The following is a 15,816-nucleotide window of genomic DNA, read 5'->3' as shown; positions in this document are numbered from 1 at the left end:
GAGCTGCAGAAAGGTGGCAGGCCATTTCCACCACAGCGTCAAGGGCAGTCGCTTGCTGCGGGAGAAGCAGGAGGAGTTGAATCTCCCGCAGCACAGGCTAGTGCAGGATGTGGTGACACGCTGGAACTCCACCTACCTGATGCTGGAGCGGATGGTGGAGCAACAGCGTGCCATCCACGACTTGTTCAGGGTCAGGGACATGGGCGTCCACCACCTGGGCAAGCAGCAGTGGGACGCCATGTCCCAGCTGGTGGCGGTCCTCAAGCCGTTCCTGAACGCCACCGAGACCCTGAGCAAAAGCTCTGCCCTCCTCAGCCAGGTGATCCCTGTATGCAGGCATCTCCAGAAACAGATGGGCGACTTTCTGGAGTACAGGGATCCCGTCACCGGCAGGCGCTTCGAGCCCGAGGTCCGCGAAGCGGTGACTAGGCTGAGGGACGGCGTGACGCGGAGGCTGGAGCCCATCCAAACCGACAGGGTCCACATGTTGGCAGCCATGTGCGACCCTCGTGTGAAGGATGGGCTTTGTGGGCCAAATAGCAGGCAGCACTGGGTGGAAACGCTGGTGGGCGAAGTGCGGGCGGCATGGGCCAAGAGGGTGGGGCAGAGTGAGGCAGAGGAGCAGGCCACCCCTCCCCGCAGCAGCACCAGCAGCACCAGCAGCAGCCTCACCTGCATCCCTCCCAGCAGCAGCACAGGCGAGGGGTATTGGGAAGAGGCTCTGCACACCGTGTTTGGGCAGAGACCCTCCCCAGCCACCAGCCAGGATGACGCTGCAACCACCGTGCAGCGTTACCTGTCAGAGCCCATCGAGGACTCCTCCATGGACCCCCTGGCCTACTGGTCATCCCGTTTTCAGATTTGGCCGGACCTGGCGCGGGTGGCCATGGATCGACTCAGCTGCCCACCCACCAGTGTTCCAAGCGAGAGGGTGTTCTCTATGGCGGGCGACATAGTGACCCCTCACCGCTCTCGCTTGGAGCCGGACTTGGTGGAGCAGCTGGTCTTTCTGAAGGGCAATCTCCCCCTGCTGGGATACCCCACCCTCAAGCCCTCGTGGGAGTGACAGGCAGGCTCCCTTTAATTCCACCCCTCCTTGGGTTGGCAGGCACACTACAGTTCAGGCAGGCTGGTTTTTTCTCTGTAGGCACTAGGCAGAGTTTGTCACCGTGCGTGTGTGTGACTGACTGTGAGGGCAAAGCACCGCACTTGAGTTCATTTCATTTCTGTGGCGTCCGGTACAGCTTAGTCAACTCATCCGGATAGTTTTCCACCCAGTTCCAAAAGACTCCATTTATTTATTTATTTATTTATTTATTTATTTAATTAATTACATTTATATACCGCCCCACAGCCAAAGCTCTCTGGGCGGTTTACAACCGTTTGTCCATGATTGACTGCACGTTTAGGTGAGGTGCAAGCAGGGGGCAAGGCAATGCCTGGCACCACCACCACCACTAGCCAGGCTGCCTCTCTCCAGCAGTCCACGGGTCGCCCTTTGGAGTGCCCTGGGAGTGGAAGACGTACTCCCTGATCCAGAAGTATGGTTTTTTGAGAAGCAAACAGGCGAGTCCTCGCCTTTGAGAAGCAACCTTTCACTTGAACTCATGGAAGTCATTGACTTCAGCACAGCCACTACATAGAGGCTGTGGACCTCTGGGTGACTCCATCAGTGTGCTGATTTTGAGAAGCAACCTTTCACTGAAACTCATTCACTTCCCCAATTGAGGGTGAGGGAGGTTACACTCCAGCAGTCCACGGGTCGCCCTTTAGATAGCTCGGGGATCAAATGGAGTCCTTGATCTGTGTGCTGATTTTGAGAAGCAACCTTTCACTGAAACTCATTCACTTCCCCAATTGCGGCTGGTACTCCAACAGTCCACCGAACGCCCATAGCACAGCCACTTAGTGCATAGGGACAGTTTAAGTTTCCTCCTGAGAAGTGAGCACTCACTTCAACTCATGACAGCCATTGACTTCACCACAGCCACTACTGCGGATGCTGTGGTCCTCCAGGATGTGGGGATAAGTAGCAGTCGCTGGTCGAGCTTCTCTCCCCAGTCTCATATGGAGCAATTTTGAGCTCTCACTTCGACTTCAAGTTCAGACACTTGAGCACAGCCCCTACGGTGGAGGCACAGCTGGCCGTGCCTCTCTCCCCAACCACTGACTGCACAGGGACAGTTTAAGTTTCCTCCTGAGAAGTGAGCACTCACTTCAACTCATGACAGCCATTGACTTCACCACAGCCACTACTGTGGATGCTGTGGTCCTCCAGGATGTGGGGATAAGTAGCAGTCGCTGGTCGAGCTTCTCTCCCCGGTCTCGTCCCACCCCTCTTCCGCTGTAACCCTGTCTTTGAGAAGCAAGCTGTCACTTCAACTCATGGACTTCCCCTATGTGCGGGTGGTACTCCAGTAGTCGACCGATCGCCCATAGCACAGCCACTTAGTGCGTAGGGACAGTTTAAGTTTCCTCCTGAGAAGCAAGCTGTCACTTCAACTCATGGACTTCCCCTATGTGCGGGTGGTACTCCAGGTGTCCACCGATCGCCCATACCACAGCCACTTTGTGTGTACGGACAGTTTAATTTTCCTGAGAAGTGAGCACTCACTTCAACTCATGGACTTCCCCAATTGCGGCTGGTACTCCAACAGTCCACCGAACGCCCATATCACAGCCACTTAGTGCATAGGGACAGTTTAAGTTTCCTCCTGAGAAGTGAGCTTTCACTTCGACTCATGACAGCCATTGACTTCACCACAGCCACTTCTCGGTGGATGCTTTGTTCCACCAGGATGTGGGTGAGGAGGATTAGTTGCAGCAGCTGGCCGAGCGTCTCTCCCCAGTCTCGCAATTCAAGTTATCTGAGAAGTGAGCTTTCACTTCGACTCATGGACTTCCCCTATGTGTGGGAGGTACTCCAGCAGTCGACCGATCGCCCATAGAACAGCCACTTAGTGTGTACGGACAGTTTAATTTTCCTGAGAAGTGAGCACTCACTTCAACTCATGAAACTCATGAAAGCCATAGACTTCCGAAGCAACCTCTCTCTCCTCAGTCTCATCCTCTTCCTCTTCCCCTTCTGCTGTAACCCGTCTTTGAGAAGCAAGCTTTCACTTAAACTCATCATTCACTTCCCCAACTGAGGGAGGTAAAGTCCAGCAGTCCACGGGTCGCCCTTTGGAGTGCCCTGGGAGTGGAAGACGTACTCCCTGATCCCGAAGTATGGTTTTGAGAAGTAAGCTGTCACTTGAACTCATGAGCCTCTGTGCAAAAGCTGTCCTTGTGTGTGTGGTTGTGAGTGTTACTGCAGCTGCCTGTCTCGCTGCGAAAATGAAACAGGCAAGTCCTCGCCTTTGAGAAGCAACCTTTCACTTAAACTCATGGAAGTCATTGACTTCAGCACAGCCACTACGTAGAGGCTGTGGACCTCTGGGTGACCCGATCAGTGTGCTGATTTTGAGAAGCAACCTTTCACTGAAACTCATTCACTTCCCCAATTGCGGCTGGTACTCCAGTAGTCCACCGAACTCCCATAGCACAGCCACTTAGTGCATAGGGACAGTTTAAGTTTCCTCCTGAGAAGTGAGCACTCACTTCAACTCATGACAGCCATTGACTTCACCACAGCCACTACTGCGGATGCTGTGGTCCTCCAGGATGTGGGTGAGGATTAGTCGCAGCAGCTGGTCGAGCTCCTCTCCCTGGTCTCGTCCCACCCCTCTTCCGCTGTAACGCCCTCTTTGAGAAGCAAGCTGTCACTGAAACTCATGAAAGCCATAGACTTCCGAAGCAACCTTTCACTTCAACTCATTGACTTCCCCTTTGAGAAAAAGCTAAGCTCCAGTAATGCACCGTTTTTCCGTGGGACAGCTCTCTTTCGAGAAGCTGCACTGCATATGCAGCAGTGCCATGGCTTTGAGAAGCCGAGACCCATCCCAGCCACCGGGAACCGGAGGAAAACTCCAGCAGTCCACGGGTCACCCTTTAGATAGCTCGGGGATCAAATGGAGTCCTTGATCTGTGTGCTGATTTTGAGAAGCAACCTTTCACTGAAACTCATTCACTTCCCCAATTGCGGCTGGTACTCCAACAGTCCACCGAACTCCCATAGCACAGCCACTTAGTGCATACTAGGGACAGTTTAAGTTTCCTCCTGAGAAGTCAGCACTCACTTCGACTCATGACAGCCATTGACTTCACCACAGCCACTTTGTGTGGGATGCTGTGGTCCTCCAGGATGTGGGGATTAGTAGTAGTCACTGGTCGAGCTTGTCTCCCCGGTCTCGTCCCACCCCTCTTCCGCTGTAACCCTGTCTTTGAGAAGCAAGCTGTCACTTCAACTCATGGACTTCCCCTCAGAGAAAAAGCTAAGCTCCAGCAGTCCACCGATCTCCCGTAGCACAGCCACTACGTTTCCTGAGAAGTGAGCTCTCACTTCAACTCGTCTTGTAGTGCGCCCGCCGAGTTGAGCACAGCCACTACAGTGGAGGCGCCTGCCCGCCTGCCTGGGAGCCATCCTTGTGAGGTAGCTGGATCTGCTGGGACTGACTCCCCCACAGATCTATGGCTTACTTGTGCAAGGTACCAGCTTTTCTGGGCCCGCCAACCCATGCCTGCCTGCCTGTCTGCCCGCCTCCCCCGGGGTGCTGCTGTGGTGGGGCATCTGCCAGGACTGACTCCTCGCCTACTCTGCCTGCCTCTCTGCCCGCCTGGTGCCTGGTTTGCTCCCAATCGTCCTCCTCTGTGCCCCTCAAGGCGTAACTGCTGGCTTAGAAAGAAAGAACCAGCCATCTTTGCCTCACTTTGCGCCCACTTATGGGTTGGTTTGCTATGCGTTAGTGCTCAAGCCATCCTTGCGGCACTACAATGCATGCTGCCTGCCTGCTTTCCCTCCCTTCTCCCCTTCCCGCCTTGCAGCGATGGTGTATGTGTCTTGCTTTGACTAAGGGGAGAAGTCCTTCCTGCGCTCACTTAGACTTTATCAAATTCAATAATCCCTTTTTCAAATGTGCCAGAAGATTTAGGGTTATCTCGTGGCATGTTGGGATTGCCTTGGAACTGGCCCCATTGAGCTGTCTGCAATTGCAACTTTAAATCCCTGACATACTGGAGTGTTCAAATTTCAAAAGTTCCCCTAACATCAGGGGATGATGGGATTGCCTTGAAACTTGGTGTCCATGGGGACACATGGGTAAGCTGTCATGGGACCAAAGGATAGGTTTCTAACGTGCAAATTGACGTAGTTGTAGAATGGGACTTGATTTGGGGTGAGTTAAAAAGTTTAAGCCGCGCCAAAAATCAGGGGATGATGGGATTTGCTTGCAACTTGGCGTGCATGTGGACACATGGATAAGCTCTCATGGTGCCGAGTTTGAGGTTTCTAACATGCAAATTGACGGAGCTATCCCAAGGGGTGTGAATGGGGTGCCCGATTTTCATAAATTCCCCAAAAATCAGGGGATGATGGGATTGCCTTGAAACTTGGCGTGCATGTGGACACGTGGATAAGCTATCATGGTGCTGAGTTTGAGGTTTCTAACGTGCAAATTGACGGAGCTATCTAAAGGGGTGTGAATTAGGGTTATGGGAGGTGCGTTAGAGGGTAGAGCCGCGCCAAAAATCAGGGGATGATGGGATTTGCTTGCAACTTGGCGTGCATGTGGACACATGGATAAGCTGCCCTGGTGCCGAGTTTGAGGTTTCTAACATGCAAATTGACGGAGCTATCCCAAGGGGTGTGAATGGGGTGCCCGATTTTCAAAAATTCGCCAAAAATCAGGGGATGATGGGATTGCCTTGAAACTTGGCGTGTGTGTGTATACGCCCATGAGGTGTCATGGTGCCAAACGTGAGGTTTCTAACTTCAACGGAAAAAAAGTTGTTTACTTTTTTAGCTTTCAATGCAACCCTATGGGGGGGCAAAAACGGAGCTCCGGATCCGGATCCGGAGCTCCGAGCGGAGCGGAGCGGAAGTGGGCGGAGCGGGGGCGGGGCGGAGCGACCCGCTCCGAAAAATGGCGGATCTGCAAGTGAAGCGGAGCGGGGGGTCCGTGCACACCCCTAATAGAAATAATGGGTTAAATTCAATGTCACGCTAGCAAATGTCCGCTAGCTCAGTGGGACTTTCTCCTGCCTCCCCCACCCCCAGCAGTCCTCTGTGCTGCCTAAAAATCTGTTCCATAGGGTTTCCTCTGGTGTGGGGTGAGCTGTCGGGGGGTGGGGTCACCCTCCTCATTCTGCTGACTAGAGCAGTTCCATCAGTGGAATGACATCATTGACTCCAACCTATAATATACTCTGCTGCTTTGCTAGCATAACAGGAAACTGATCCCATACTACCCAGAAGTATTCTGGTCATCAGATAAATAACAGAGCCATTTTTGCAGATCACAGCATCTGCCATTGCACATCTCTACATACAACAAGCAAGCTGTTTATGAGTCTATGTTTATTCATTAAATAAAACAAAGGTGTCTGATTTATTGGTCCCTCTACATTAGTTATGAGCCTGTTTAGGCTCCACTCTGGCAAGACCTCCTTAGGTAGATTGTGACTCTGACATACTCAAACACCATGACAAGCCTATCTTTTAAAAAGACATTAGTGTGAGTGCCATGGGGAAAATACACCCCAGGGCCATAGATGAATTGATATGATTTCCTTGATTGTATCTTTTTATTTATAAGGCATAATTTATGAGCACTGAAAAGCAAACTAAAATGAGTGATGACTAACTACAGCCAAAGTAATAAATCAGAAGCACTGAAAGAAGTAGTGATTTTGATCGAATCTATTGAATTAGCTGTTGCCCTTAGCCATTACAGGTATTGGAAAGACCTTTTAATATCTGCTTATCTCACTCTTGGGAATCTTTTAACTATCTCATTATGTACCCATAGGAAACAAATTATTAAATTGTCTGCCTTTTGGAGTTAAACATGTTTGCATCTCATCTTTGTTACTGATGCGATGGAATATTAAAAGGAATTGAGGATTGCCTGAAATTTTGATAACCTTTTTTATGTCAGACTTATTAAATACTTTGTTTTATCTCTCCACCATGAGGGAAACCACTTTTGGAAGTGGATGTCTTTTTGTTGTCGTTGTAAATAATACTTTCCAACATTAAGACGTATATGTTCCAGATCTGACTTGCTAGATTTTATTGTCTAACAGACCAAATTTGTCTTATTTATTTATTTATTTATTACATTTTTATACCGCCCAATAGCCGAAGCTCTCTGGGCAGTTCACAAAAATTAAAACCATAATAAAACAACCAACAGGTTGATTTTCTCACCCTGTCCAGAGAGATTGCTGGCAGAATTGGATCCAGAAAAAGTGGGCCTTTGTATTCCAACTACATAAACATATATCATAAACTTAAACCACTTTTTAAAAATGGAAAGTTAATTCTAGACCATGTGGTGACACATTAAAAGTTAATTCTAGACCAAATCATAGAGCATTAAATGGAAGGAGAATGCAAAATCTAGAAAAAAGTTTATTATATAGTGAATATAGTATCTCGAAGGTATTGATAGACATCCTCAACAAATTCGGTTTATGTCTTAAGAATTAGCAGAGGCACATCTTTTTAACCACTAGACTGTCTATGGTTGAGTGTCAGACTTTCCATCCCTTAAGTCAGTAAGGCCATTGTCCCTTTTAACAGTAGTCCATGAAAACTAGATGTTGGATAAGACTTGTCCATCCCAGGCAACACCCAAATTGGTCTTCTTGAAGGCATCTCCAGCCTTCGGCTTGATGGGACTTCACATGATCCAAGCCCCGCTCGTGCTCTTCGCTCCTCTGATGCCATGCTTCTCGCCTGCCCAAGGACCTCCACTTCCCTTACTTGGCTTCGTCCTTTTTCCTCTGCTGCCCCTCATGCCTGGAACGCTCTTCCAGAACACTTGAGAACTACCAACTCAATCACAGCTTTTAAAACTCAGCTAAAAACTTTTCTTTTCCCTATAGCTTTTAAACTTTGAGTTTGTTCTGACTCTATACTGTTAGCTTCACCCTACCCAGTGCCTGTTTACACTTCCCTGTGCCTGTTTGCATTCTCTTTCCCTCCTTATTGTTTACTACAACTTTATTAGATTGTAAGCCTATGCGGCAGGGTCTTGCTATTTACTGTGTGGTCTGTGCAGCACCATGTACATCGATGGTGCTATATAAATAAATAATAATAATAATAATAATAATAATAGTTTCTATGCAGCAATGATCCCACTTTACACCAGAAACCTAGCCCGAATGTTGCAGCGTGCCCCCAGAAGCCATGAACCTGTGAGGTAGATTATGGGTGTTCAACCTATTCTGGAATTTTGATAGATCTAGAATTGTCACTTGAGACCAAGTGGCAACTGTGATACACAGTGCTTTTCACGTGGTGCATCACTTGAGTTGCTGTAAGTTGCTATGATTCAAGACCCATAACATGTATTTATTTATCTAAACCTCGCCTTATGTCATGTTCAGGGTTGCTAATGATCCCCAAATGATGCACCTATAGTACATGTTTAAAAATTGCATAGTTTCCTGAAAGTTCAAAAGGTGAGGCTCTCTAGCATCTCCTTGAAGAGTTAGTTCCAAAGCCTTTTACCTTATTGGGAAAACTGGGAAATTACATTTATTGAAATTGAAATGTTTAACCTTAGGTCCCTTCTTCATGAGCTCTAGTGTAATAACAAAGTTTTTCCCTGTAACTTTGAGGGGAAGGCAACATGGGTCCCTTAGCAATGTAGCAATTGCTGAAGACCATCACCAAACGAATGGCCATTTGGGGACCATGCTTCTGTCATATCTTATGACTGAGGTCTGTAGCGCAATCACTTGATATACACCTTGGCTGCCCTTTTAGATCTGGTGTCATCTGGCCATTCCATTACCCCTCTGCAGGAATAGGTCTCTATGAAGGCACATTTTTCAGCTACCATACAAGTTTCCCTTCGCTGGGCCTAGAATTCGTTTGTTCTCTAAGTAGATGGATTCTACCAAGCTTTCCCTTTTTTCAAAGTGCTATCTGGGCAGGTGGCCAAGAAACGGAAGATGAAGACATCTGAATTACTGCTTGTGTAGATGAATCTGGAGCCCTCTTATGGCTTTCTTAAGCCTGTGCACTTTCTAATGATGATAGAGATTTTGGCAGGGGTTTAGATTTGGGGGGTCTGCGCAGCATGATGTAAGATTACATTATACAGGAAGCAATATATAGTCAACGAATTCAAGGCACAAGTACTTTCTGTTCCCATTTCCCCTGCCATAGACCAAAAGGCATAGACCTGAATCTATTACTCTAAGGGTATTTTAAGATTCTCAGACGTGGATTAGATATATTCATCATGAATGTAGTATTAAAACTTCCAGAGATGGCTGTTTTTAAACTTACACAGTAGCCTAATGGCAGGACTCATCTATGATGTGTAATATAAATATGATAGTATAGCTCTTAGTTTAGCTTGTTTCATATAGTGTGTGTGTGTGTGTGTATTCCTTAATTTGGATTAATCCACTCAGACCATTTTCTCTCCGAATGCCTTTCAGTCACTGTAATTGCACTCCTCTGCTGTTAATGTGTATGCACATACAAAGTTCAGGTTTCAGTTCTCTGAATAAGGGGCATATATTCCCATAGAATAAGTTGTCTGCACTGAAGTGCCTTCGGATATTTCCTTGTTTTTGCTTTTTCTTTCTGTTTTTACCCATTCTGCTTGGCACAGCAGCTCCAGTGACCATGCACCCCTAAATCTGCTTTATCTCTCCACTTGGTGAGGTTAACAGTGTGACTTGTGTGATTGTGCAGATTTGCCACATGGATTAGTAGCTACAACCATTGAACTGAAAAGCTAGAATGGACCCCCAATCACCATCTGATCCAGCCACCCATCTGCAGGCTCCCCCTGAGATTAGTGAAAAGAATCCTGGCCCTATATGATCCCATAGAGAGCAGGTGCATGTCAACAATGTAATAGTTGCATTGCTTCACTATGGTAGAAAGCGCATAATTATGTTAAAGTAAGAAAAATGAAAGAATATTTTTGAGGCTGATGGACAAGCTGAGCTCCCACTCATGTGGACGGAAACCATACATAAACCTGGTCTCAGACTTCCTTTCTTTTCTTTTTTTGCAAGGGAGTTCCCACTACTTTGTAAATGCTTTCTTTATGCTTCAGCAGCCATTAAGAGTTAGAAAATTAGACTAACAAAGCAACCCATGCAAGGTTGTACAGTGCAAATTTGGGTTAGGGTCTGCTGCAGTGCAGCAGACATAATTCCTAGGCTATCTTTAGGCAAAAGAACAACCCTCTCTTTCCTTTAAAATTATGTGTTAGCCGAGCCCTAGGCTGTGTGTAAGTGGATTCTCTGTTGGTTATTTAAGCACATTATGCCACTGTGCTCTTCTGCCCTCCCACACTATGCCATATCAACTTATTCAGGTAGTAAAAGTTGCTTAATGCATTTGAGCTGTAGCTATTCTGTAATAAATGCAAAACGGGCCCTTAGAAGTGCTGAATTCAGTTACATTTGCTTCATTTAAAAACTGGTCCATTTACTAGTGCAGCATTCAGCAAAGGAGAAGGGCCTTCAGTGATGTGTAAAACATAGTGAGTATTGAGTGCATAGAGGGGGTTCAAGCATTGATCCTGAACCGGGGATCACTATTTCCACCTGTCAGAAGTTGGAGTATGTGACACAACCCAAACCCCACATATATGATACTCTGCACCTCACGTTTGGTGCAACTGTCTTTGGGAGGAAAACAGCTGTATGGAAGCACCCTGTGAATGCTTGTGGCTCCGATTTTGGTGGGGCTGTGATTCCATTCTGGATTTTAGTCAGAACCTTAGAACCTTGGATAGCACCTTTAGGGGGGTTCTGACTGAAACCAAGAATGGAATCACAGCCCTACTGAAATCAGAGCCACCAGCCTCCGCTGGAAGCACTCTTAACTTTTGGATACAATCGAAGGTTTCCCCCAAAAGAATTTCAAGAGGATTGTGATTAAGTTCTTGGTTAGATCATTAAATCTTTAGAACAAAGTTTTCATCAGTGTAGTGAAATTTCACAGCTAGAGCTGCTAACACTGTTCCCTTTTAGCCGTGATTCTCTGGCTGCAGTTGGTTCTAGAATGGTTAGATCTCAGAGCCTACAACAGATAGACAATTCTGCTCTTCTCCGGTAGCCTTCCCTTCCTAAAGTGTTCAGGATCTCCTGGCTGTACATTCAGAAGATTGGAAGGCTATGTTTCTTTTCCATTTTTAAGTAAATTCAAATTTGCCCCCTCCCGCAAAGTGTAACAGATATCACATAAGAGCATGTTTTACTGCAGTTAGAACTGCTGGACATGAAAGCTTACTAAGGAATACTTAATACTAAAAATCACACAGACAGTCCCCTTGTATTGCCATTTAGATCTATCATTCTGATTGATCACTGTGTGTGTTGCTATTATTGAGCCTAATTTAACCCTATACACTCGCACATCCATCTATTCCATCTATTGTACCTGACATCCTACAAATTACTTACTCATGCAAATGATGACCTAAGTCAACCTTTTATGCTATTCGTGTTTAATTATACAAATGGTATTTGATAAATAAGATTATACATCCTTCCATATGTTTATTCTCTCCTTGATGAAAGTGAAATTTAATTTTCATGCAGATGTGTTGGAGGCCATGTTTAATAAGTGCTGAGTTTCATATAGTGTGATCACCCAGGTTCAGGAAAGCTGACAAAACCAAAATCAGTCAGCACGGTTCATAAAGAAGATAAGTTTTTAATCAGGATCCTAGAATCCTAGAACTGCAACCCACTTCCCATTTATGGTGATTGATATAACAAAGCAATCGCTTTGACAAATGCAGTATGAATAATAGAAGTGCTGACATTTTAAACGTATATTTTTATATTAAGCAAGAAGTGAATGGTACCAAATGATCAATCGTATTAATACCATTAACAAACTAGTGCCTTCTGAAAATATATTTGCATTCAGCCATGTCTCATTGGCTGAATATGAGTAAGCAGAAACTCAGTAATATACAGGTTCTATTGACTGGGCAGTATATACGCCCTTAGACTATACAGCCAGTTTTATCTACACATCAAGCCAGCATGGATGGTTGCTCTCTGTTCCTGAGCCAACATTTCTCAAAGAGATCAGCTTTGGGGTTATCACCTGTAACCTCTGCCAATGTTTACTGCTGGTAAAGGGAAGGAGGGGGTTGTGCTTGTACCTTCTGATCTAATGCAATAGGTCAGGATGCTTGGAGGTTTACTTTACAACTATGCTATTACAACTTCCCTTCCTTCCCAATCTAGCATCAACTGTGCCAGAGAGGCAGCTGAACGTGTCAATATTGACAGCACTGTAACAGCACTAATTGCTACCTCCAATATCCGAGGCAGTAAGCCTGTGTGAACCAGTTGCTGGGGCACATGGGTGGGAGGGTACTGTTGTACCATGTCCTGCTTTGTTAGTCCCTGGTCGACAGCTGGTTGCCTACTGTACGAACAGAGTGCTGGACTAGATGGACCGTCGGTCTGATCCAGAAGGGCTCTTCTTATGTTCTTATTTACCAGGATGTATATCAACTTCAAATATTAAAAAGCCAAATATTCACAGAAATCTTAGTAGAAAGGAACAGACAATAGTTCTTGGAAATAACTGTTTTCTTAAATTCATCTAGATGCATGCACTTGTGCCTGTCTTCAGCAGTTCAGATAGTAAATTTACTTTTCCATTTTATTAATGAAGAGTGTGTGTGTGTGTGTGTGTGTTTGTATTCCCAGGTAAAAGAAATAAATAAAGAAATAATAAATAAGACTTAAAATATTGCCTAGCCAGCAGCTTAGTTAGTCCTTTTCATATGTCTGCTGCCAAAATGCAGAAAATTAATTGAAGCAAGGGGGACAATTCCATCATCTGATAACAATGCCTGTCAGTTTCCAGAAGGGTAGCTGTGTTGGTCTGATTACAGCAAAAGCAACAAAGAGTCTTGTGGCACCTGAAAGTCTAACATGTTTATTATGGCATAAGCTTTCGCAGACTAGAGAGCACTTCATCTAGTTTATGAACTGTTATCCTCAGTTGCAGATGTATATGAACATGGCTGGGCATGTGTGAGGTGGGATTGTGAACAGTGAGGTCAGGGGGAAATTAAATGCAAGTGCAAAAGACAGTGACAATTTGCTTAGAGCTTGAATGTATGAAAAATAAGCACTGTGATCTTTCACAATAGCAATCAACTTAGCAGAGCTAAATTGAGACAGAAAACCATTGTTTCTATTCATACTCGAGTGAATAGAATATAATTTAATTGTAATTCAGCAGTTTCACACTGGGCGTGTTCAGATGACATGCTAAGCCACGGTTAGGCTGCTAACTCTTTTGCAGCAGATGTGTTTAAACTGTGGTTATGTGACAACTATGGTTAGGGATGATTCATATGACCTGCGAAGTCATGGCTCATACGACACACTAAGCTATAATGTTTAGCTTAGCATGCTTAACCACCGTGGCTTAGCTTGTCATCTGAACAGGGTAATTGCAGCCTCTCTTTGAAAAGGCAGTAAATAAATAAATATTTAAATAAGGATGAGCACCTTAAGATAAGTAGCAGAGTTGCCTGGTATAGTGAAATGTTATTTTAAAGGTTTCTGAATATTGTCCTTTCTGATGTCAGATTTGTGTCAACTTATTCTTTTTTGTAGAGATTGGCTTATTTGTCCCATGTAGCGCGCAGGATGCATATATCACATTAGAAAATGTGCAGGGAATAAACCCTAGATGTTATGGCTAACTTGATTAGGTCCTGAATAGATATGGGTCCAGGGTTGGCATCGTTGCAGGGTCTGGTCCCTGTATTTAGATCTCTGTTATGTGGTCTGTTACTGCTGGTGAATAAACATTTAAGGATAGGCGGCAGTCTGCCAGTGAGGACCATCATCTCAACATAGAGGTGAAGATGATGACTAGGTGACCAGCTCTGCCTTCTTATTATGGGTCTTTATCTTTAGACTTGGACTGGATAGCCCTACAAATACAGGACACCTTCAAACAAAGGACTGTCTTCTGTAAACACAGAGCCCATAGGACTTTTTAAGCACCAGGCAAATTTTGCCCTATTTTGACAGGCTTTTCGTGTTTAATTTGGTTTACTAGTTGGCTTAATTTGATTTTGTTGTGCTTTGACTCTGGCAGTACTTTTTTTGAATTTGTGTCAGTAATGACTCAGTGCTTGCACGAGAGGTTCCTTTCCTTCCTTTGTTGGAGCTGCTATTGTATGTTTTGTATTTTTTTACATTAGGTCATAAAGTATTTTTATGATGTTTCCTGGTTAGCTGTCTTGAATATTATTTGTAGAAAGGCAACACGCACACACTTCTAAAGATAGCCAGCTAACTAAATATAGAGCAGGTTAAATTGAAATTATGACTGCTGGTTCTCTTTCCCAGAGACTGTTTTGGAGCTGTTTTGAATCTCACAGTCTGAATGGTGTTATTTGTGTTTTTAAGGTTTGGTCAGTAAACTCTGCAGGCCGGACTGCTAGCAGTTGGACCCAATGTAAAACGGGCCCAGCCCCTCCTCAAGGACTTCATGCACCACTCTTTGATACAGTGGCTTCTACTTCAGCTGTGGTAAACATCAGTCCTCCTCTTAAGCCCAATGGAATAGTCAGTCTCTACAGACTGTTCTCAAATAATGCCAAAGGAAAGGATGTGGTGGTGAGTATTCCTCAGAGAGCTTCTCTTTGAGCTGATGAACCGCCCAGTTCACAATTTTTGTGAACCGCCCAGAAAGCTCCGGCTATTGGGCAGTATAGAAATGTAATAAATAAATATAAATAAATAAATAAATAAATAAATAAATAAAGATGAAATATTTGGGCTTCGATGCAGGCTCTTTCCCCCTTGTGGGAGCATTGTCTGAACAGTTATGCTCGGAATGTTCCCACCAGCGGAAAGGGGTGGGAGAAGCCATTTTTTTGCTGATTCCCTCTCCCTTTTTAGTTTCCAGTGCCATCTACCCCACCCTTCTAGAAGGTCCCCAACATTCTGGAGAAGATGATCTTGGTAGGGAAGGAGAGAATCACCAAAGATCACCTCCTATCCCATTCCATCAGTTGAAATGCTCCACTGGATTAGGAACCCTTCTGAAGAGAGAAGGAGATCTTCTGTTCATGAAAAGATGACCATGGTCCCATCCTTGATTTTTATTTTTAAAAATCTTCACTAATTAAACACACACACACACACACACATCTTTATTTCATTCCTTTATTCTGCACATTTTAACCATATTGACCATTCTCTCAGCTTTCCTTGATATTACTACTGAATTCATACAATAATAGTTTTATATTAATGATACTCTAGAATGTTGCGTGACCATAGGAACAGTGTGAGAATAGAAAATAGTGCAATAAAGGAACGTTTAATAGATGTATATTTTCATATATACTTCAAGATTATAGAGATAGTGTAAATAAATATTGATTTCATATTTTAAGATTTGGGGTGCCATTTTATTTTTCGTATATGGATTTCATACCCATGAGTGGAAAATGTTATCAATATTTTTTAAACAAATTACTGATTCAGGTTAATTAGACATGAAAGCCTCTGCCTGAATCAGACTTTTCCTTCATATGGTCCAGGGACATTGAAGATCTACTTAGGCTCCAGACGTTACCCACTCTTGGTATAGCAGAAAGCAGAACAAAAAAGAAGGGTTATAGGACCTGTCAAAGCATCAGAGCAAAGAGCTGAATATGAAAAAAATGTTTCCACTAT

At 44.9% G+C, this 15,816-nt stretch overlaps 1 protein-coding gene across 1 annotated transcript in view; it reads left to right on the top strand.

Moving 5' to 3' along the window:
* Positions 1-15,816, top strand: part of USH2A (usherin) — a 594,633-nt gene that overhangs the window by 555,528 nt on the left and 23,289 nt on the right. Inside the window, exon 65 of the mRNA XM_063125387.1 lies at positions 14,539-14,748. Within this exon, the coding sequence (XP_062981457.1) occupies positions 14,539-14,748 (210 nt within the window). The remainder of the gene's footprint in view (positions 1-14,538; positions 14,749-15,816) is intronic.

Source organism: Elgaria multicarinata, chromosome 4 (assembly GCF_023053635.1).
Source record: "Elgaria multicarinata webbii isolate HBS135686 ecotype San Diego chromosome 4, rElgMul1.1.pri, whole genome shotgun sequence".
Lineage (NCBI taxonomy): Eukaryota > Metazoa > Chordata > Lepidosauria > Squamata > Anguidae > Elgaria > Elgaria multicarinata.
This window is presented reverse-complemented; position numbering and strand designations above follow the sequence as displayed.